Raw genomic sequence first — 24048 nt, 5'->3', positions numbered from 1 at the left:
TTTTTTTCCCGTTGCAATTTTGATTCACTGATGAAATGTCTCTTCATGAAACATTCACAGAGAGCCAGTAAAAAGCAAAGTGAAGCAACATTAATTTTAGTGTACGCATCATGCATAATCAACACACACGTAGAATAAATCCAACGCATGCCACACCTGCATCCAATGCATCTGCAATGGAAAGATGCATTCACTCTCATTTGTATCTCAAATGCATAAACTTCCACCAGAGTAAAGCATTCGGCACATTAAGTGTGATCTTGGCTAGACACACTGCACAGTGCATCAACACTGATGCACTGTGCATTTTAATGTGACTTATTTACGTATTATTTGCACTGCACTGGTTTAGGTCTAGAGTTCATTCTGCTCCACTGAGAGCTAAAAGGAATAAAAAAATCTGTTTCGCATGCCTACTTCATATAAATAGTTCATTTCAGAAAGGAAGAAAAGGAAGGGTTTGTTTACAGATTTTATCTCCGATTTTGAAATCTTACCTGCAAAAAAAAGCCCTTACTAAGGTCAAGGAAACGTAGCAAGGAGATGAAAAGGTCACTTTTTCCACACAGCCCAAATTTAGCTTGTCTGAATATGGTGTAATGTGAGCTCTCGCATTTCACCAGTGTTACATTCACCTTGCAGCCAGACAGAGGGATTCTGGCTGGAGTGCTTCGCAGACAAGAAACTTAATTCACTTGAAACTCCCATTAACATTTCACTCAAGCCACAAGTGTGATTATGCCTGTTCTTAACCAGCCCTCAGTCTCATATCCATATATCTGTCTCATTCCTCTTTTTCCCCGCGAAAATCCTGCTTTCCACTCAGCTATCGCACCGGGGGCCGGGCTGGTGATTAATCAAAGCAGCGAGCCCTGACACATGGCTAAATTGGCTGCTCTAACCTGATATATAACGCAAGCCGTAGCATAGACTAACACACCCGAGTTCTCTGGAGGATCCCGCCTAATGTAGAGATTGTGTTGGGTTTGGAGCTCAAGGCAACAGAAGTTCCTAACCTTTTTCTCTAATATAATCTTCCTGTAATACTTTCTGTGTATTCGGCCATGTTTTGAGGTCAGAGGACATACAGAATGGAAGCAAGCAGGGGGAAATAGAGTCAGTAGCTATCAGGAAAGAAGTATGACTTTATCCCGGCAATAAATCACCGCAGAAATTATTCTATTGAGAAAGTTTTCACATCGTTCTGCGGGTGTGATGCGGGGAAAAGCTGAAATGACTAGGACCATGCGATTACAAATTATATTATTACTGCTTGGTGCAGCTGCAATGTGACAGCTACTGTCAAACCACAGTGCTAACAACAGTAGTTACAAGGGATACTTATGTTTTTTTTAAAGAAGTCTCTCTCAGTTATCATGAGCCAAAAATCATTTCAGTAAATCTAAAACCACTTGCACCAGCATTTTGGTTATTGATATTGTAAAAGGATAAACTGTTAACATTTTGTTTGTAATTGGTTATACTAGTGCAAGTTAATGGGGTTGAAAATCATTTTCCCTTTTTCCCATTTCTGTATTTTCAAACTGGGTCAAGTTTTTGGTAACAAACACAGTGAGCTGAGATGGGATCAGTGCTGATTCATTCTTTCTTTCTGTGTTGCGGCTTTGTTGTTTGTTAACCGACTATTTTGAAAACGCATTTCACAGCTACATCCAAATTATATTGTGAAAAATAAATTGTGTTTTAACAGATTTTCGGCTTGCTTGTTTTATAGCAAATGGAGTTGCTCATGTTTTTTTCTAGCTTTATGGTACTTATTGTATCTCAATCTTTAAGCCTGATCTACAGTCCTGTTGGGTTACTACAGCAACAACGTATTTCATCCCCTAGCATATCATAATTTGGATAATGAGATTTCAGGGGAAAAACATCCAAGCTGCTGCTGTGAGCAAATTCCTTCTTTACTTTAGCAACCTGTTGAGGTGTACAGGTAGGTGGTTTGGCCTGGGTGGCACTGGAATTTTAATTGGAAGTGGACAGAACAGCGCACAGTAAATGTCTAATTTAAAAGCCTAGCTTCCAGCAAGGCTAAGAATTATATAGGAGAGGCGCCCATATCTTGGGAAGTGAAGCATGATTAGGAGAGAGAAAAGTGAAGCCAAACACTTTCTTTCCTTAGCTAAAAGTAGCTAACTGCTTAAAATCCTACCAAACTTTGAATTTTAACTACCACTACACCACTGCAAAATGTAATTGAACTAGAAGTAGAACCACAGATAGTTGACTGCTCCCCAATACTCAGTTCTACAATCTCGTGGTCCACTTCTTACTTGATCTACTCTTCCCCTCCCTCCCTTTCCCCTCCACCCTCGCTTCACCCTTACCTGAGCGTCCGTCTCTCTGGATGTCCACATGGTGCCAGACCCCGTCGTTCACCTTTGCCTGGGTGGCCTTAACCTTGATGGTGCCAGACCCCATGTCCAGCAGCAGGTACAGCCCTCCGTCCAGCAGCTCCACCGCAAAGAAGTCCACCTTGTTGTTCTTCTGGCCCTTCGCGTCCCGCCGGTCCTGGGGCTTGCCGTGGGTGAAGAGGATCAGCCCGTTGGGTTCTGAGGTGCGGAAGTCGAAGGAGATGGAGCCAACGCGCTTGGTGTTCCACTTGGGCAAGCCCAGGTAGGAGTCTGGGGTCTCAAAGTTGATGGGGTCGAGGGTGGGGACGTTTTCACACTTGAAGACCACATCACCCTGGAGCTTCATCTTGGGGTCCACGATGCGAGCCAGGCGGGACAGTTCCAGGCGGATGTCATTGTTCTTGTAAACCACCTGGGGAAACAATACAGGAGATTCACAGTTCTCAGCTGTAATTTGGTATTATAGAACAAACTGAGATAGACAAGGATGATGGGTATCTGTCATTGCAAAAATAAACCCTGCATATACACATAGTAAATATGTGTTATGTATGCAAGTAATAAGATAATAATCCTAGGTAACTTTCCGTGACTGGTGAGTATACTTCAGTGTGAAAAGCATTTGAGAGGTTTGCCTTTTTTATTTATCATTATCATTCAATTTAACTGATGCTCACAACCAGTTACTGCAGGGGATATTTTGTCTGTGCAATAATGGATGAAAAACAACATTTTCTTTCTATTTTAATACATTGCACCGCAGTGCATACTGCAATATCATATAATCACATACTGACAATATTACATATTGCAGATTCAAGGACAGCTGGATCGATAAAAACCAATATCTTCTTAGGTGTGTATGGCACAAATTGTATCTCAGCCATTTTCTATTTCAGCTTCAATCTATCCACTCTGAAAAGGAGATTATACACAAATGACTATATTTTCATTTGATTGAACACCTGCCTACTGCGCGAAGTGTGAAACGATAGTTGGATTATTAGTGAGTCATCCCTGGTAATGTTCAAAAAGGGTTCTCATGAAGATAGGGTGAAACCCCAAAGGGGTATCAGTGTCCCTGTGAGAATATATCCAATATCACACCTATTTACCCACAATAAATTTGCCCCAACCCCCTAATCTATAAAACGAGAAAGCAGCCCCACATTATAGTCAAATACAACAATATACCACAGAAAAAGGGAGCAGAATATTGTCAATTGGAATCCATTGAGGCGGAAAATTAATGTTTTTCTTTTTTTTTTTCTTCATTTTTGTCTGAGGATGAAGGCGGGGTCCTTTTTTTCTAGTATATAGGGCAGTGTGTGCACAGGAAACAGCAACAGTGTTACAGGGAGCACAGCTGTCAGCAAACAGATTTTACTGCTCTGGGATTACCGATAATCCTGGAAGATTTGACAGTAAATCAACACAGGTGACCCGAGTCCCGAGAAGGACTGAGGAGAGGGGTAAAGAGAGAGAGAGAGACACACACAGAGAGAGAGACAGACAGTGGGGAGGGAAATAAAAGGGGACAGAATAGTCGGTGGGAATAAGGACAGGAGAAAGGAAGGAAATTGGATGAGAAAGAAAATATGGCAGAGAGAGAGAGAGAGAGGAGAGAGAGAGAAAGAGAGAAAGAGAGAGAGAAAGAGAGAGAGAGAAATCTAGAAGATTACAGGCTATATACTATAAAAGGCCTGTGTGTCACTGTGGCATTGTTCCAAAATGCGTGTGTGTGTGTGTGTGTGTGTTTGTGTGTGTGTGTGAGTACACCTTTGTACCGTGGAAAATGCACCCATGTAGCTGTCAGCACAGTTGACAAGTGCACTTCATCTCTTGAACATGATGTGGAACAAAATGTGTTAAGTGCTTGACAAAGTGCGTGGTTAATCTAAATTCAGCCTATGGCGCAAGTAAAGTTCATTTCAATTTAAACAGTCGAGCTAGGCTACGTACAACAGGGTCTAAGGTTATGGGAACATAAAGCTACACTGGAGATAAGTAGGACATGTAGAGTGATGAATCCAGTTAGGACAAGACATGAGTATGTCACCACCAGCATGCTGCAATGATCTGACTCATAAGTAGCTTAAGGAATAATTTATGTTTGTTCATTTCTTTTCCATGTGATTTTCAGATGGCCATTAGGTCTGAGAGAGGCTGAAAAACTAAATGGAACTGGCGTGGTTTGGCTCTCTGGTTATTGTCAATCAGCACCAGCAACAATTAAAATGTGAGTTATCTAAACCAGAGGTTCTCAACCTTTTTGGCTTGTGACCCCTTAAAATGAAGCGATGTCTACTCGTGACCCCCATCGCAGGCTGCATATGCATTTAAACAGTTCAACCAAAGAATGATTTTCCCTTTTCAGGTTGTTTCATTTGATTAATATGGAGGCCTAGATGTTGAAAACTTCAGTATTTCACACGAAAAAAGCAAATATTTGACAAAAATCTGAAAAAATACACATGATGATTATCTCGTGACCCCCTGAGGGGTCCCGACCCCCGGGTTGAGAACCACTGATCTAAACAACATAGCAACACGTTAAACTACCAAGATTTACAACAATTAACAACTTGGTTTTATAACTAAATAGGGGTAATTTTGCAAATGATATTCCATAGAACATGTTGCAGTTGCCCTATGACTCAAATTCTTTTAGCTTTTATAGCCACTGTTAGACTGATGTTTTATTTATTTATTTATTTACTTTCCCTGGCTAAAAACCAGAGAACATACCTAGCATTTCACTTTCACTTGGCTTTTAGATTACTCTTGGGCAAAAGAACAAACTGAATATTACATGAAAAGAAAGAGAAAAGGGACGTAGCCTTTAATGTTGCTCATTTGCAATGAGGATTTTTTTTTAATGGTACTGTGCTGGTGATCATGCAGTCCCATTTATTCCCCTAGCCACAGAGCCCAAGGAAAACAGGTTTTAGAGGAAGGTCTTGTAAATTGCTAAAAAAGTTCCAGGGCACTCGGGAAACATATTAATTTGCATTTTCTATACATGGAAAGCATAATTAAACACTGTGCTTACTCACTATACAAGGTCTCCATTATCACCTGTCCTGGCTCGGCAAAACCGTGGTTGTTCGTCTTAAACCTGAAACACGGCAGCTTCGCCCTCCCTCTTACTTTTGCTTGTCGGGGGAAAGTCTTTACAAACCCTCCCAGGCACCTCAATGTTATTCAGGGACGTACTAATCTAACAATCAACCAGCCCCCTGACGGTGAACAGATCTGTTTTGGGATTATGATTCTGTCATCCATTCTGCCGCAGGCTGATCAATAAGATAATGGAAATGATGTTATAAAAGAAGAATTGACTACTGTGGCTACGTGTACCTCATCTTTGCCTTTGTTATGGCTGTGCTTTGCTATGCTATCCGTCGGCCTATCCGACAGCCTTGTGGGGCCCATTCATAATGCACGCACAGGGGACTCTAACGACTCCATAAAGCCAGGATCCTCCATCTCTGCTCCTGGATGGTGTATTGATCTGGCCTGGTAGGCAACAAGGAGAGGGGTGAGGGAAAGGCATGTGTGTGCAGGCGAGTGCGCACACACACACACACACACACAATCTTCCTTACTAATCTACTTCAGATCAGTGCTCTTGGCCCTGGCCACAGCTGCTGTCGGCTGGTGATTTAGCCCCAGTGTTAATGAAGAAGCAGGGTAATTCCACTAAAGTAGAGTGAAGATACACACACACCAGGTCCTCATAAAGCTCCGCAGAGGAGACAGAGACCTCCATTTCCTCAAACATACAAAAAAAAAAAAAAATGAATGCACATACGTCGAAGTGTGTGTGTGTGTGAACAGACACACACACACACACGTATGTCAATGTTTACCACGTACAGATCGATTCGACAATAGCCGGTGAGTAAATATTGTTTGAAACTGGATAAGATGGGCGATAGTTACAAATGAAATGAGTGATATGCAGTAATCATTATTGGAAATCAATATAATTACCAAAGTGGGGTTTGACAAAGGGGAATAGAGACATTCAATGTGTGGCAGTATACTTACAAGAAAGTCAAACTTGCCCCAAATAGAAACACAGTGGAACACAGCGGTGCATACAAATGTGAGTATATTCACTGCAGATTTGTATTGTTGATTAACTTACACTTTATGTCAATGGGGGCACATTAGGTTAAAGAGGCAGCCGTAACCCAGGGAAACTGGAAATAGCGGGGACAAAAACTCACCAATAATGGCTACAGTGAAAGAGCTACAACTCAACTAACCATTTTGTGATGAGAAGATTAGTAACACTTTCATCTGTGTGTGTCCAAATCTAGCACAGTGTGTGTTCAGTGGCCAGTATAAACTAGTGTCACATCATCTCAAAAGAACCATAGCGCAGTACATACTGAACACATAGAGGTTGTAATTAAGCCAGCGAAGCAAGGAGATGTGAATCTTTTTTTTTCAGACTGAATCGGTAATTACATACTTTTCATATGTGTTGAGAAGAGGTTGTCCAATAGATGCACAAAAGGCCTCATAGAAAAGGGAACATTGGGGGTAATTATCTTTCAATAGAGCATGACAAAAGAGACTGAACCTATAAATTTGCTTTTCAAAAATCTAATTTTGAAAAATCATTATTCCTTAAGTTGTCACAGCTGTAGCTGGGACAGTCTCTGTAATCAGACAACACAGATTTTTAAACATCTTGCAGCGAGCTTATTTTTATAATGTGATTACATGATCCAAGAGTTAGAGTTACAGGTAGGACCCAACATTGTTTATAAGGTGTCACCTAAAACCAAACGCTGGAAAAATTTCACACCTTGTAGGGGGGCGAAGGGTGAAGCCATTCCATTAAAGTTTGAGGTTTTACCCGTCTGTCATTGTTTGGGCCTCTGAGCAAAAAAATAAAAAAAAATCTCATAATTAAAAGGACAGGGTGACATTTGCATTTGGATTGGAGGGGAAAACAAGTACTGCTGTACATACTGTGATGACTAACACAAAACTGATGACGACAATGTTCCTCTAAAATGCCAAATATTGGTCTCTTGCCCTCTCTCTACTTCTTCTCTTCGCTTACTCATCATTCACTTGTTCTCCGTTCCACCCTTGTTCATTTTTTTCGCCGTGTGTCTGTTTCTCTCTCTCTCTCCTACCTATTGACATTCCTCTCACCCCCACCTGTCTTCTTCAACTCTCTTTCACTCTCCTTTTTTTTTCACCTTCTCTCACCACCATTACATCTTTCCCCTAGACTTGCTTCTCATCCTTTCTTACCCATCGTCTTCCCGCCTCCCGCCTCCCCCTTTTTCCTCCTCAATCGGACAGTGAATAGTATTGTGGTGACAACGCGAGCCCCAGACGCCCCCACAGTCTGACACAAGTCCACTGCACAGCTCCAGTGCTGGCACGGGTGTCCTGCCATGCCAAGGGGTGGGGGGGTGGGGGGATGGGGGGATCGGGGGGTGGGGGGGTGGGGCACAGAGGGCACTGTGTGGCACTGCAAACATCAGGCTGACCGGGGCGAGTGAGCCAGGCGGCTGCCCACTGGCCCTCAATAAGATGACGCTCCGCGGCCCACGTGGACGAACACGAGCGGGGGGCGGGACGTGTGTGTGTGTGTGTGTGTGTGTGAGCGTTGTGTATGGATGACATCTCATCCAGCCTGAGGCGGCCGATGAGTGCAGCGAGGACTAAAGCGAGAAAGGGAGAGGGGTCGCGATGCAAGTAAGTAAGCAGCATCTCTTTTATTGTCAGACAGAGGGAAAGGAAGGCGTTCGCTCCCTGCAACACCACATGCCCCCATCATCATCCTCACCATCGTCTCTTTCTAAGTGATGTAGTTTTGGGTTTTGTTTTTTTTCACAAACATGCACCAACGTTCCCCGCCTCAGTCTCCTTTCTACTGTTCTGGCCAGACATCAGACACTCAGTCAGACAGAAATACTGATGCACTCTGATCCGAGCAACGGGCCAAACTCAACTGAATCATTCCCTCCTCATTATCTGGGGATATTGAATCCAAAGGAAGAGGTGGAGGGGGCAGGAAGGAAGAAATATGGTGGAAAGAGAGAGAGATAATACGCAGGCTGCAAACGTGGGCGAGTGCACGCACGGGGCATGCACACACACACACACACACACACAAATATACGTTAAAACCTGGGCATAAAACAAAGAAGACAGACAGAGATAAACATAGTCAAAAAGGATGAACAAAGGGACGTAAGGGAGTTCACGAGGCCAGTCATGAGCCGTTTGCATTGTCCTGGGTGGCGGCTGGCATCATGCCTGCTTAATGGAGCTATGTATGATGAACCGTTCAGGATCACACAATACTACCGCTACCCGGCCACATGGTGAATCACCTCCATGATTCTGTCTACCCAATGCTCTCTCATGGGCCTACTCACGCTGAGTCACACTTACACGGATAATATTGGAAAACGCATAGAAGATAGAATTGCCTCAAGTCCCACAGCCCACAATAAAATACAAGACACGCCAACATAAAAGAGTATTTACATGAATGCATTTGCCGCCATTTAACATTTTAAATGTGTTTTTGCATGCACAAGTATAGGCATTAAATTCTGATTAGCATAAACAGACTTTGCTCACATCCATAGTGAGAGATTGTAGTTATTAGAAGATTGATTGATTTGATTTCAAGGTTGATATCAAATTAGGCCGTGGTAGGTAGCAGGAAGGTATAGATAATAAAGGATTTGACACATAATCAATTTTTATGATGTATTAGCGCTGCCATTTCAGAATGGCATCACATGTTTACTCAAAATATGCAGCCACATTATGGCTGAAAGGAAGTATTAGAATCGAGAGATAATTATTTGTCATTTTTTGTAGATGTGTGATTTAAGAATGACTGTTATTTAGACATTTATATCATGATATATGAACAGTTGAACTGTAATTGCAATTGGAATTGTTATTTTTTGGGGGGCGCTGACTGAGCAATGAGGATAGGTAATGCATTTTCTCACTATTGGGGGTAATTTTCCACCTGTGTGTGTGTGGTGGGATGAATGAATGTAAAGGAAAAACTGCAACAGATAAAGAATATCTGTAAAATATAGACCTAGAATACATACAGATTTTCCTTGCTGACCTTTTACCTACTTATCTAGGAACATTTTCAATATCAGGGAAAATTAAGTCAAATCAAGCAATTGAGTAACATCAAATCTCTTTAAGGAAAACTTTTAGGAAAATTAAGTCTGAGTTCAAACATACATTATAAGCTATGATTCAAATTCTGTGCACCTCAGACAGAAATGCTGATTGATGATGTGTCATAACATAACACATCACCCAAAACCTACACTTTTCTGCATCACGCCCGGCTTCTACATTTCACATCCCAACATTTTTAAATTATGCATTTTAATTGGTAGAAACTGTAAAATGCCTCTATTCAGAATATCATCCTCCAGCTGCACAATTATCCTACATCATTTACACATGATGGATGTGAATTAGAATGAAAAGCTTCCCCCAAAACATAACCCTGCCAGGATGTTAATGATGATCACAAGAGTTCCTGACTGAAGTCAGAGTTTGAGGTTTTTAACTATCCTTATTCATAGAAAGCCTAAGGTAAAAGTATAGAGGCATGGCTACGTCATTGTGTGGAATGTGTGTGTACGTGTGTGTGTGTGTGTGTGCGTGTGAGTATGAGTATGAGAGAGAGAGATAGAGAGTGTCATTAGCAGAACGAGAAAGGAGCGGGGATGAATTAGCCAACCTGGTAATGACTGGAGAAACAGCAGCCTGAGCCACTCAGTCAAAAGATAAAAGAATCCAGACAAGGTGACTTTCTCTTTCTTAGCCATCACCCAAATGTGTCTGCTTGTGTGTGTGTGTGTGTGTGTGTGTGTGCTAAAGAGAGAGAGAGGGAGAAAGAGAGAGAGAGAGCACAGTGGCCTGACGGAGGCACGACACCGTGGCTGAATGAAGGGCATGTTGGACGGTGCCCTACTGTCCAGAGCTTGGCGGCATATCAACCTCCCCCGCTTTTGTCAAAAGTGAGGTTGTAAATGACGGAGAAGGGGAACAGGAGGAGAGGGTGGAGAGGTGGAGAGGTGGAGAGGTGGAGAGGTGAAGAGGTGGAGAGGTGTGGAATTGGCATAGAAGTGGTGGCAACTCGACAACTTCCCTATGGTTAACTTTCTAAGCAGTTAGCACCATGACACATGAGCTATGTTTCCATCCAGCTGTAAGTCAAACTTTTGAAATGTCGCAAAAAATAAAATTTGAATTAGGCAGAACTGGAGGTGGGGACTCGAGTCACATGATGTGGACTTTAGTCAGACGTGAGTCACAATTCTAATTACTTGGGACATGACTTGACTTAAGTGACTTGGGACTTGACTTTGACTTGATTTACACTCTTGTGTTCGTGTAAATTAGACTGAGACTGAAAGTGATGAGATTTGTTCCAACAGACAACTGAATTTAAATTCTGTTTTTTGAATTTGTATGGAATGATGATTGAATTTATTGAAGTTGAAACTGGTTAAAGAAATCAAACTCATGACGCACTTACCAAGTTTTTATAATATTAAAACGATATTGCATTGAAAAGTCTAAGATTTAGTTTTCTTTAAGATATTAGATTGATACTGGACTCTTTATTTGTTCTGACTTGACTTGGTGTTCTACATTTAGACTTGAGACTTGACATTAATAACATGGACTTGACTTGGGCTTGACTTGGTAATTGAAATTTAGACTTGGGACTTGACTTGAGACTTGTGCCTAAAGACTTAAACTTACTTGGGACTCAAGAAAATTTGACTTAGTCACACCAGGTAAAACCAGGTTGTTCTTTAAGCACCATGTTATGGCCCCTTGTCTGATACATAGAACTGTTGGCCACAAAAATATGCTACAATGTCCTCAATAACATTGACATAGTGAGATTTTAAAATCTCTTCAAATGGACTGGAATTAAATTGCAAGCCACATTATGAGCCATGGTAGAATTGTGGAGTTAATATGGCAGCACTTGACACATCAAATAACCAAATTGTCAGTAGCAGCCTAGCATACAGTCACTCTGCTAGCTCTTTTGCAGATATCAAACAAACTGCTTTATTTATTCTTCAGTGCAGTGGCCTTGCATCAATGTTGTATTGCCACTATAACATGTAACAACATGTGAAGTTCTTTAGTTGTTGTCTGGCTTATACAGCTTGTGCTCTGTATATGTGTGTAGTGTGAAGATTGGCCTGAACTGAATTGCGACTGACCTCCTGACTATGATCTATTCATCTCATTCAGCTGCCTTTTTTTTCCCCCTATGGAAACTCATAACTGCAATAGATTGAGCTGTGAGGTGTCTTTCACCTTGGATAGTAATACAGTGTCAGGGTTGAGATCTCAGCTGAACCCTGAATTAAAAGGACTATTCATGAAAAACTCGCTACGCTTGCTTACAGCAAAAAATACTCACTGGGCAATATTATGACAGCCTACTTATTCGCCACATCAGCCATCAATACTGTCATCTTTATGTAGATGTTTTTTGTCCCTTGGTGCTTTGACAAGGACAGTGGATTTGTTAATCAATACTTTCATCACTTTCTTTCAGTTTGCTTTGGCAATGTGCCAGCTTAGGAGAAAACTCCACTAGAATTTCCTCAACCAATAACACACAGTCATACACACGCACACACGCATGCACACACACATAAGCACACAAGCACACACACACTCCCACTCTTTCCCACACTCTCACTGTCCTTCTACCATTAACATTATATGCACCAGGACTATTTTAAGTCCCTTACCTCTTATTTATGCATTTTGTTGTTTTTGTACCAATTTCATTACTTGTTGAGTTTTGATGTTATTTGGTTTCTGTTCTGCTGGCAAATGTATTTGTGTGTCTGTTTGTCATCTTGATTTTTGGAGGGATGAGATGTTTGTATAAGCCCATTGGGGTTTCTTTGTTTCCCGCACACAGTGTATTTCCTTTTATTCCTCCTCTCCTTTTTCATTTTTTTAAAATCATTTGCATGTGCAAATATTATAATTCTAAAACGTCCCTGGTTGAGATTCAGCGGACCAAAGCTCCAAGCTTTTCAGAGTAAAAGCTTGGAGAATTCATTGATTCACATAGGGACTTGTCAAAATTAGAATAATCTATAACAGAGATGATAGTCTGTACTGTAATATCATCACAACAGGTCTTCGTTGTAATGCAGGCACAGGTAGGGGCAAGGTACACATGTACACATGCACGCAAATACACATAGTACACATTACTATCTAAAGAGCAAGATCAACTCATTAATAATCGGAATATTTAGCTCTCTTTCCACTAAAAGCTAAAAGTCTTGAGTATACTACACCACCCACACACTCCCATACAAAAACTCAATTTACAGCAAGATAAGATCATTGATAATCAGAATATTTAGTTTGATTTCCAATAAAAGCCTTTTCCATACTACAGCCCCTGTACACACACATTTGCACATAAAGTGGTTAATGCGATAATTGTTCTTCATTAATTAAGATGACAACACTGGGACAGCAGTGATTGAATCCTCAGAGTAATTTACCAGAATGCGCTGCGAAAAACTGTGAACAACAGAGAGGCTTCCAATGCCATGAGAAAATATAATGCTATTTTAAGCTTTCTACTAGACTGAAGAAATCAATCTATACATTTTTTACAGCTCTGTAGAGCCAACAGTCCTCGCTTTATTATCGTTACTGGCCGCAGAATGAGTAATGGTGAGCAAAATGTAAATAACAGGCTACTTAATATACTTTTGGCTCTGCTCGTAAGCTAAAACAGCCAGTAAATACATTATAAATGTCCTGAAACAACAACAAAGCCTTTCCTGTTTTATCACAGGCAAATATTTATTTCGGATTGCTGCCCATTGGGAGGCATTTTAGCAGCACACTCAAGCTGATGCTGCAAATTACATGTGACAGAAGCAATTTTGGGATATTTTCTCACACACAAACTGCAGTAAGTGTTATGAATTAGATTAAGCGAGGGAATATTGAAAGTCTGATACTTCCTCTGCCAACTCAGCAGCTTTAATTGATAATGCAATTTTATTTTTCCCCCCCTTTCCTCCTCCTACCGTGACTGGGGAAAGTATGCTGATTTTTTCACACCTAACACAGCTGCTCCGGCTAAGTAAATACTGGGAGCATTTGTATGTTGCTGCACATTTACGCGTGATAACAAGAATCCTGAAGCGTGTGTGGGTGTGTGTGTGTGTGTGTGTGTGTGTGTGTTTATCCAATTCTGCATATAAAAAGTTTATTTCCAAAATGAGATCTCCACCATTTGCAAACTTGAAACCCACTTTTACAAAATGATCACCGACATTAAAGTAAAGCAAATTATGGGTTAATATTAAAGTTATGAGTCATCTTAAGACCTTGGGTTACTAAAGTATTTTGTTTTTGAGCATAGAATAATCTGTGTTTTTTAAATATTGCCTGCTAAATATCAAGTAGCAAAATTCAAACATAGATATATAAAGTTATGGAATGAAAACCTACATATATTCTTTAAGCCATGCGCCTATTCTCTATATGTGTATGGATCTATCTATACTCATTTGCATACTCATTTCCCTCCTACCTCTCTGAGGCAGCCCATGAAATTGTTGCTAACTGGAGATCCTGGCAGGTCTGCAGTGCTGGGGCTCCCGCCCACGTAGAAGAAGTCATCGGAGCCCAGCATGGTGTAGTCTTCCTGGGTGTAGCCTGTGGTGGTCAGGATCCCATCAACGGAGATAGTCACCTGTTGAGGAGTAACACATAGCCAAAGCCGAGCCATTACACTCTGGGATTTGATCCCACGCTGCGTATATAAAACACACCTCCTTCCTTGGTCTGCATTCTAAATGAGGTACTAGAACTTTATTTTTAGGTTCCACACTGGAGGTTGGTGTCTCATTTTGTTATTCGCTGAATCGTTTGGTACCTCGAAGCGATTGTTTTGGATCAGACAGCGTTTTGATCTCGTTAATGGAATTTTAGTCATAGGTTTCACAGGACAGGTAAAGAAAATATGGCAGAGGCATATTTTCTTTATCTTTGATGGGGGTAAGAGTATGGATTATAGGTTTGGTTCTGAGACTTCAGGTTGGGGGGAGGGTTAGTACAATGTTCAAACCAAGGACAAATTGATTGCACTTGTCTTAGGTTTCGGGATTTATCTGGTAACTGCAGACACACGCATATACACACGTATGCGAGCACACACAAACACACACCCGCACATATGCACGCACGCCTACAACCGCACGCACATTCAGTCCCACACTCACACACAACCTCACACACTCTCCTCTCTTGCACACATCCACATCTACAAATCCACGCACATGCAAAACAAAGGGAGGCTTCTCACACCACATCAATGTGCAAACCAAGGTCTTCACTGTTAGAAGGCAAATTAAACACATTTAATTGGACATGTAAGGGAGTAAGTGATTCAATGGTGCCATACAAAGCTTGAGCAAGCCAAACAGGGTGCATATGCCCATGCACAATCAAGACCAAGGCCCATATTCAAAGACTATCTCAGAAAAGCCAGTGCTGATCTCTGACCAGGTTTAGCTCTGATGTCATGGTGAAGTTAACACCGTCACTCGACCAGAACCGATAATCCTAGATCAGTACGCTTATTCTTAGAAGTTTTATGCACATGGGCCCGGGGTTACTGGGGATCGAGGTTAGCCACGACACACGTCAACAACACTTTCACCAGCATGCTACAAAAACACACACAGGGAGGGCAGGGTGAGTGACAGGTGGAAGGTGAGTGAGTGGGTTAGAGTGTTAGTGGTTATTATGGGTGAGAGGGTTGAAGTCATATGAGGTTGGGGGATGACAGGTCAATGAGGTGTGGGCATGCCATGCGCCATAGTGAGTTGGAAACAACTGTCAGAGCTCCCGCAATGAAGGTTAGGGGTTGCCATTTTTGGTGTTTTCTCTTTTAGGGCTCGGTGTCGAGGTTGAGGTCACCATCTTTGTTGGAATTGTGGCAAGCTTCTGTCAGTTCTGGACGACAGTCCTCACAAAAAATGGGGCTTTTTGTGTGAAAAATAAAAAATAAAACAAAAAGGTAAGTCGCCCTGACAAAGGCAAAGAAGTCAAATCAGTTTTCTTTTTTTTTGTTGTCGTTTATTTTGTTTGTTTTTTAACTTGTTGGAACTTCGCAGCAATGTGGAAGAAACAAGGAAAAAAAGTAAAAGCCAGAGTGAAAAAAAGAGGATGGGGGATTGTGGGGGAAAGAAGAAGGAGGTTGTTGGCAGGTCAGGGAGGAAATTGAGAAGAAGTGAAGAAAGAATTGCCTGGTAATACAAACCCATCTCCTCATTTTTTGATAAGAGTGTCTAGGATGGAACTCAAAGAGAACGAATAAAAGAAGAGAGGGGGGAGGGGACACACGGCAAACCCAAAAAAAGACAATAAGAATGATATCTACCAGACAATGTAGTTTGTTTACCATAGCGTGTCCAATGCCTGATTGCTTTCCAGAAAAAGGGAAGAAAGGAAATCAAAAGAATAGTGAACAAAAACGGTTGTTAATAAGGATGGAGAGAAAACAAAAACGAAAACCAATGATGAAGAATTAGGATGTTAGTTAGTACATTAGTTGGTTAGATATTGGTTAGTAGTAAAAAATGACTTCTATCATGGATGAGTTAGTGTTGAGGCGGATAAACACTACACGATTTGTCACAGATTCCTTGAAGCAATAAACCACCATCCTTGCCATCCTAGCCAAATTTTCTAGATCAGGGTTCTGCAAGAAACCTTTTAAGAAAAACTACTGTCTGAGTGGGATTTTAATCTCTGATCCTCTAAATTTGTGTAGGATGGCTTAATTGGGGCTAAATCCTAACAAAATCTTGTAGTGTTTTTTCACCCTTAGTCTAACAAAGCATGTCTTCCAAAGAGGAAAGAAGAGGGAAAGTGAAAGAAAGGCAGAACGGTAGAAAAAGAAATAGATAGAAGAAGAAAGTAGGCAAGCAGCCCCTCAGCTCTTAGCTTCTAACCCCCTAAACTGTGTGTATCCCCTTGGGATTTTAGGCTACAACCTTTTTACTAACCTGTTGGGCAAACCTTACTGTCAGATAGTGTCAGGAAATCGGCACTTACTTGTTCCGCTGCTCTGAGAGCAACATTAAATGCTGTCTCACCTTGCAGACACACTAAAGGTCGACCAAGACAATCAAGTGTAAAGTGTCCATTCGCTCTACGCAACATCTCTGCTCACTAAGGCTCAATATTTTGCTGCTCTGTCTCGACGGCCCTTTGTTGGGCTTGCACAACACCAGCAATACAGAGCTATGTAAAGCATTTTTAATTGATTTTATGGAAATAGAGTTTGCTGGATATAGTATTTCAAACTTTCTGCCTCTCATAAATGGAACAACACCCTAAAGTTATTAGAATCTCAATATTTGCAGTATTCTCCGAACCCCAACATTTGTTTCACACTGATTATGCAAACGAGGTGTAAAAAGGGCCATTTTTACACCGTGATCTTATTAATATACAGTATCTACAAACTTAGACATCTTTTTGCTTCTCTTTTCTCTTCGACTTCAACTTCTACAGAGGATTGATACTAGATTAAAAACAGCGCTGATTCATAACTCCACAAAACAGCAATATCCCAGCTAATTCTTGTGAGTTGCATTAGGAAAGAGCTATACAGTAACTGAGAAAAGTAACAAATTCTGTTTATAGAAAGATGCACATCTATGATTCATCCCTATCTTTAAACAGCATCTTGTAACACTATGATCACTGCACTATAAATACTGAGTTAATGGACGTCTCAAAGCCAAACACACTCTGCCTGGCTTTAAAGTGAAAGCCTATATTCTACGGAGGAATAAAAAAGCGGTTCCTGAAAGCAAGGCGATAGCGACAGCCCCTGATAGAAGTGTCAGCTTAGAGGAGTGTAAAGCAAAATAGAAGTATCAGATAAGTTTAATTTGAGGAAACAGGAAACTCAAGTTTAACACGCAGATAAGCAGCAGAGGAAAAATACCTAGCATCAGCTATCAATCATATTCTGCAGAATTGCTTTCCCCAATGCGTTTTTTTTTCTCTTTTACCTATTCATTTAGCAGAATGAAAATGAAATAAAATAAAATAAAAGAATCCATGTAATTATAAAGATAACCCAAAAGAAATCATGATATCTGTCTCAAAAATGTCTCTGAACTGTGGCGATGGAATGACAACCAATCAGAACAAGGTGACATTCTTAATGCCAGCTCTCTCGGAGCTTCTTGGAAGCAGCTAATCTAAAGCAAAATCCACCTGTCTCCAAAAGCCGTCCATCACCGTTACCCCCGATTACCTGTCTCAGGTTGCGTGTCACTTTGATGTCGTGCCAGGAGTTGTCATTGAATTTTCCGTTGACTGGCTCAACGATGGCCTCAAAGGCCCCGGAGCCCAGGTTGATGACCAGGGACACGGCCCCGTCTTTCAGCGCCAGGTTGACGTAGTCGGCGGACTTCCCCGTGTGGAGGAGAAGGCCGTTGCGTTGCCAGGTCTTGAAGGACAGCGTGATCTCATCGCTGCTGCTCTGGATGGGGTTCTGCGACAGATCGTAACAGAAGTACTCCGAGCCACGGAAAGTGGCCACGTTCTCCTCCCTCGCTGAAATGACAAGAGAGCGAGAGAAACCGAAATGTCACTTTAAAGTGTGATATGACTTCTCATGCCCGTCATCAGGTAAGTCACATGGTGATACATTCTCAGCATTTGCGAGTGGAGCGTTCAGCTGCTAGGCCTAGCTGGTGCAATGCTCTACTAAATGATTCATGGTGTTTGTTTCAAAAAATGTTTTTCCTCATGAGTTTTGTGTTGTGTTACACTACGAGGTAAACATCTATTGGCATACACTGAAAAGTAGCCTTAAATATGGTATATCTATATCATCGACAACATCACGCTCTATTTATATCACACTATTACAATGCTTTAAAGATGAAACAAGCTTAGCGTTCTTGTTGGTCCCTGCATCAATCACAGTGCAGCCTAAATAAACATGAGAACCGCGTTTCTTCCCATCAGAAAGCGACATGAAGACATGGAGAGGATCGATGGTCACATGAAACAAACACACAGGAACACATACACAATGCAGTGTTCCCCATAATTACAGCTATGATAATCCCATCATTCAGTTCAGATCATAAAATCCTGTCTGTATGGCTGTGGGCTTAGGTTTCCCATGCAGCCTCTAGACAGACAGACTACTTATGATGGAACACTATGCCCTGCTAATGGTGCACATAAATCACATTTACCCTGCTCTGATTTTACAGTTTTATATCACTCCACTGCTGCAAAGTGACTTCCTGAGCCCATTCCTCAGATGGACACAGACAGTAAGGTGAGAAAGCACAAGACAAAAAAAAAAACCAGAGGGCAAGCGACACAGCGAGAGAGAACAAAAATAAAATTGCTGGACCAAGGGAAAGAAAAGACTCGACAAGAAAGTAGGAGTGGATCAGAGGAATTGTGTTTCCCTATGATCTGTGATGAGATCATTGACACTTTTCCTGCTGCCTGGCTGTCAGACCCGGGCCAGCCTGGCTGTGGGTGAATCTATTACAGACAACGAGGTCAGACTCACTCTCAATTATTTACACAGTGTGTTAAGCAGGATAAGGCACCACCGAGGCACCACCGACTCAAGGATAAAGCTAGAAGATTCCTCTCCTAAGAAGTCAGTGTTCGAGGCAGCACCTTTCAGAAGTTGTAACCTTCAGAAATGCCGTGCCAACTTTTCCAAACAACTAACTGCCGCGGCGCTATGCAACTGTCGCGGTAACAATGTCATCATGCACCAACAATACCATTTTCAATCTGTTGTTTCATTTCCTGTGTGCTTCCCGCATTTTTGAGTCAAAAGAGAAAAACGCAAAAGAGAGAAGGCAGAAGAGAGAGATGAGAGAGAGAGAGCGAGAAAGGGGAAGAGAGAGAGAGAGAGAGAGAGAGAGCACAAGGGCTGCAGGCTGCAAAGCTTCAGTTTGCTGTTTTGGCTCAGGCTATATGTAAACATGAGGGAGCAGTATTGTGGAGCTGACGGAGAGAGAGAAAAGGGGAAAAAACTGAGAATGAGAAAATGAGAGAGAAACAAAAAAAGGAGAGTGGAGTGAGGCTTGTGGGATGATGGGGTGCTGATTCCGGTCATAGAGAAATTCCCCCCTTGGCATCAAACTCATGTCTCTGCACACACACACACACACACACACACACACACACACACACACACACACACAGGGACAAGAGGGGATAGTATGGGAGCAACAAAGGCCCTCTGAAAGCCCTCTTCCATGCGCCAGGGGAATAAATAGAAACCCATTATTCCCATTGAGACAGAGTACCGTAGAATGCAGCGAGGCGGCGGGATATAGACAGTCGAAAATCAAAAACCTCCTCCATCTCTGTTTATTCTAGCGATTTCATGCATCTAATCTGACAAATTGCAGAGGCATTCATTGCATGGAGAAGCCTGGATATTGTACATCCACATAATATTGTTCTTGCACAACAGGCAAGGACATCAAAAAGCAGAAAATAATAGCGATGTGAATATCAAATTTGCAGGAAAATCAGTGGCGAGTCCCATCTTGAAAAGAATCCCTGTGCCACTTGAGTCGTCTAAAGATCTAAAGAAATACGATTTCAGCTGATTAAGAAAACATTGTCGGATACATCGACAATGCAGATGCACTGCCAAGTATGCTTTTAAATCCTGTGATCTTTATGTCTACTCTGAAATGGCTCCAGCTTCCTGCTCCACTTGGCTTTTGTTGTATGCCAGGGTAGCACTTGTGAGGGCAAAAACTTTCAAGGGGGGGGGCCTTCAGACAGATGATACTATACTAAATTAGATGCATCAATTAGAGCTAAACAATGAATGGAAAAAAAATCGAAATCGTAATATGAACTTTTGCATTTTCCAAATTGCCGAGGCTGCAATTAATTGCTTAAGAGACTTCTAAAAAAGGCATTTTAGTGCTCCGAGGAATGTTTGGTCCATGAATCAAGTACAATATTGGTAAAAACCTTTTAACAAAATTACTTAGTGATTTTTAAAGGTCTAAAAAAAAGTTCTAAAGTTCAAAAAAATTCTGACAAGAAAAAATTGTGATGATATTAATCACAGTTTAAATGGCAATTGCAACAGTCTGTCAAATAATCGCAATTTGATTTTTTGTCAATATCTTTCAGCCCTAATATTGAGTCACTGAGCTAACAGTGCGAGCAGATTGGTGGTGAGTGAGACTGCTGGTTCTAAACTCTAAAAAAAAGGTGTAAAAGAAGTACCCTCTGTCCTCATATCTAATCTCTCCTTGTGGTCATGCAGACTGGTAATCCTCCAGATACACTCCAGACACCTGATCCTGTCTGCTCTCACCTGACCCGAGAGAGAGAGGTCACTGTCATGGCAACCCTCATCTATCCCACACACTCTAATTAGGTTGTCTATCTGAGGATCGCTGCTCAAATGTCAAGACAGGCTGAAGGTCTTCTGAGGGATTCCTGCTCACATTATTACTGGTGCAAGGACCAAATGTAACCATTACTGGTGGTTTGTCATTCCCATATGTGGCAAATGTGCAGTCTGTCCAGCAGTAAAAGAGCAGTGGCTGAGTCACCACTGTACTAGATTTTTCAGTAGTAGCCTACTGTAGTTCCCTTCTTCTGTTATTACTGTATTGCACAGTATAAAAATTCAACAAAATGCAAAAGAGCCGTTTCTTTTGTTACCAATAAGCCTCAAATTCATTCATTCACTTTCACAGAATAGTGACTTGTCTGCTTGTTGAAAATCGATACACTTAAAAATATAAAAGATAATATAAAAGAAAAATAGCATCCAGCCTCCTGTTTCCTGCAGTATTAGTAGTGTTTGCATTATGTCTCATAATTAGTAATATATTATATTTTGTTACTCTCTAATTACAAAAAGGTTGGGAGCTCTTATTAAAAGGGTTAGCAGTCTTTGTTATGGCATGGCATGCTATGGCTCTCCGTATGTGTATTAATTATAATGATGTAATTACAAAGATACCATGGAGCTGTAAAGACTATCAATATAACATTCTTGCTATGAATAATAGAGAGAGCAAATTGATATAATGTAATATTTGTGCACCTCAGCAATATTAAACCCGCTGTAAGTGTATACGGATCCATAATAACCTGGGGAAATGTATTGCCTGTTGAGACATGTTCTGCACAGATCTGTGGCTTTCATATCGATCATACAGCCGGGTCGTTTTCCCTTATTTTCGCCATAGTCATCAATATTCCATTTACGTGCTGCTTGCCCCGTGCACTGGGGCCTGGGGTTCGATTTCAAAATCCACTGGAAGCAATTAGCTCCTTCATTACCATCCTCCATTCTCTTCCGCTCCCCCCCCCCCAGACCCCCCACCCCACCCACACACAAACACACACACACACCCTGGTTCCCCAGCCTGACCCCAAGGGCCTTCAAGCAGGGAGCGCCGTCACCTTGCCAAGCTCCTGTCCACAACCTTTGACCTTCTAAAGATCAGCACAGGGTATTAAACCGTCTGTCATCACTGTGGGAGGCAAACGCCTTGCTGAACACATAAAGGGATAATAGATGAGTTTAATGATAAGATTAGAGACAGGAGGCATTGCGATTATTGTGGCAAAAGACAGACTTTAGCTCGAGCTGCTACAGCTGTAAATCTGCCAAACCCATTAGCCTCACTGCATAAGGATGCTAGCTGGGCAGCTAGCACTAGTGCTAGTCCCGAGGAGTCTATTCTCCAGTGGAGTGTACTCAATCCACGCTGACATCCAACACATCAAATGCATGCCTGCACTGTATTTGCCAATAAACAAGCCTGAAGTTTCAGACCTAAACATAGAAAGCTAAATTCTGCTGTTAGCTATTATTGTGTTTGTGTGACACCCTAGAGAACACTACTCATTCAAGGTTGTGGTGTCATCCCAAACAATGCACCATGACTGAAAAATCTACACCTCTCTCTCTCTCTCTCTCATCATCTCTCTTTCTTACCTACTCTCTTTCCCTCTTTCCCATGAGAAATTTGCTTAATTAGCTAAGAACGGTGCAAGCAGGTTGGCTGACTGATGCAGCTGAACATGGACGATGTGCCGTGTTATTTCCCAACACGAGGCTAACGCTAACCATGCAACTGTGCGGCTTGGAGCTCGGTGGTGAGCCATCACATGTCAAATGAATTTGGAGCATCATGGATGATGCCTCCCTTCACAGGCAGGCAGCACTGTCAGACAGGCTTATGTTGGAGGGAGATTTGGCAGTGCAGATTATATACCATGGTAATTTATTAACTGTTATGAAAGAGCTGGCCATTCAATATGTATGCTGTATGTGACAATTATAAAAGTACTGGAGTCATCGGCGGTGAAGTTATGTTATGTTAGGTTTCTTAGGCATTTTTTCTCAGTCAAAAGCTATATACAAACTGCTCCGAATGTGTCCTCTTCATGACAGCTTTCAAGATATCATATGACATATCTAAGAAGTTCCAGTGAACTGTCACTCTGACACTTCTGTTTTCATCTCTCGTTCCACCTAACCTTGTGAGGCCATGGCGAACGACCTGTCTGAGACTGCCTTTGATGTTAAGCACAGACTATAAGGAGAGTGAGAGAGAGAGAGAGGGAGAGAGAGAGACAGAGAGAGAGAGAGACAGGGAGATAAACAGATAAACATAAACAGAAGTGACACAGAGGAAGCAAAAGAGCCTAGAGAATGAAAGAAAGCAAGAGATAGAAGCAGAGACGGAGAGAACGAGAGAGAGGAAGAGAAATGGAGAGACACAGGAAGAAGCAGAGAGAGCTTGGGAAACAGGGTGACAGGGAGAGAGACGGAAAACGAAAGAGAGAGAAGCAGACAGAGAGAGAGAGAGAGAGAGAGAGAGAGGGACTTCCAATGGCTCTCCAGAGGAACAGAGTGACAGTCTGTGTTAAGACTAGCAGTGAAGAGTGGTCCCCATGGTTTGTGACCCCAGCACTGATAAACCTTATTACTTCACCAGATAACACATCTCTCTCTCTCTCTCTCTCTCACTCACACACACACACACACACACACACACACACACACACAACAAAAGCTCCACATCACTGCTTACCCACAAAGAAAAACACTGCAATCAATCAGCTACAGTAATTAGAAGACAGTCCCATAGTGCATTTTACAGTCAAAAGGACATTCCTGCTATGCTAAAACCCCCAGTGAGGGATATTCTATCAGTATCCATCCATTATGAATGCAAAGACTCTTGAAACGGTAAGACCTGAAAAAATAATGCATTCACAGTGTTCAGACTCCACCTTAACTCATAGTACTGGCCCATTTTGCTGCAATGTTTACAAAGCACACAAAGTCAACCATTTGCGACTTCAAAATATGACATTTATGCAGCAATAAAAACTATTACAGGTAGGTTTTGAAAGAACACTGCATGTTGATAGTGACAAGAGTATGACTCATTATTGGAGATAGGCTCATATACGGAGGAGAAGCAGGATCATTCAAGAGCACTATCTGAGTATGCGAGCTAGGCAAACTCAGCCTACATAATTTGAATTTCCTCAGCCTACC

At 41.7% G+C, this 24048-nt stretch overlaps 1 protein-coding gene across 3 annotated transcripts in view; it reads right to left on the bottom strand.

Annotated features, from left to right (window-relative positions):
- nrxn3b (neurexin 3b) overlaps positions 1-24048 on the bottom strand; it is a 259015-nt gene that overhangs the window by 186494 nt on the left and 48473 nt on the right. For 2 of the 3 annotated variants that reach the window (XM_071924920.2, XM_071924921.2), the window contains 4 exons: positions 17758-18059; positions 15886-15909; positions 14011-14172; positions 2346-2784 (listed from right to left, as the gene is read on the bottom strand). In XM_071924920.2, coding sequence (XP_071781021.1) covers positions 2346-2784; positions 14011-14172; positions 15886-15909; positions 17758-18059 — 927 coding nt within the window. Of the gene's footprint in view, positions 1-2345; positions 2785-14010; positions 14173-15885; positions 15910-17757; positions 18060-21872; positions 21899-24048 lie in introns of all 3 variants that reach the window. The other variant, XM_071924923.2, reaches the window with a different exon arrangement.

The sequence above is a fragment of the Centroberyx gerrardi genome, chromosome 18 (assembly GCF_048128805.1).
Source record: "Centroberyx gerrardi isolate f3 chromosome 18, fCenGer3.hap1.cur.20231027, whole genome shotgun sequence".
Classification (NCBI taxonomy): Eukaryota; Metazoa; Chordata; class Actinopteri; order Beryciformes; family Berycidae; genus Centroberyx; species Centroberyx gerrardi.
The sequence above is the reverse complement of the archived record's forward strand: the minus strand, read 5'-3'. Positions and strand labels throughout refer to the sequence as shown.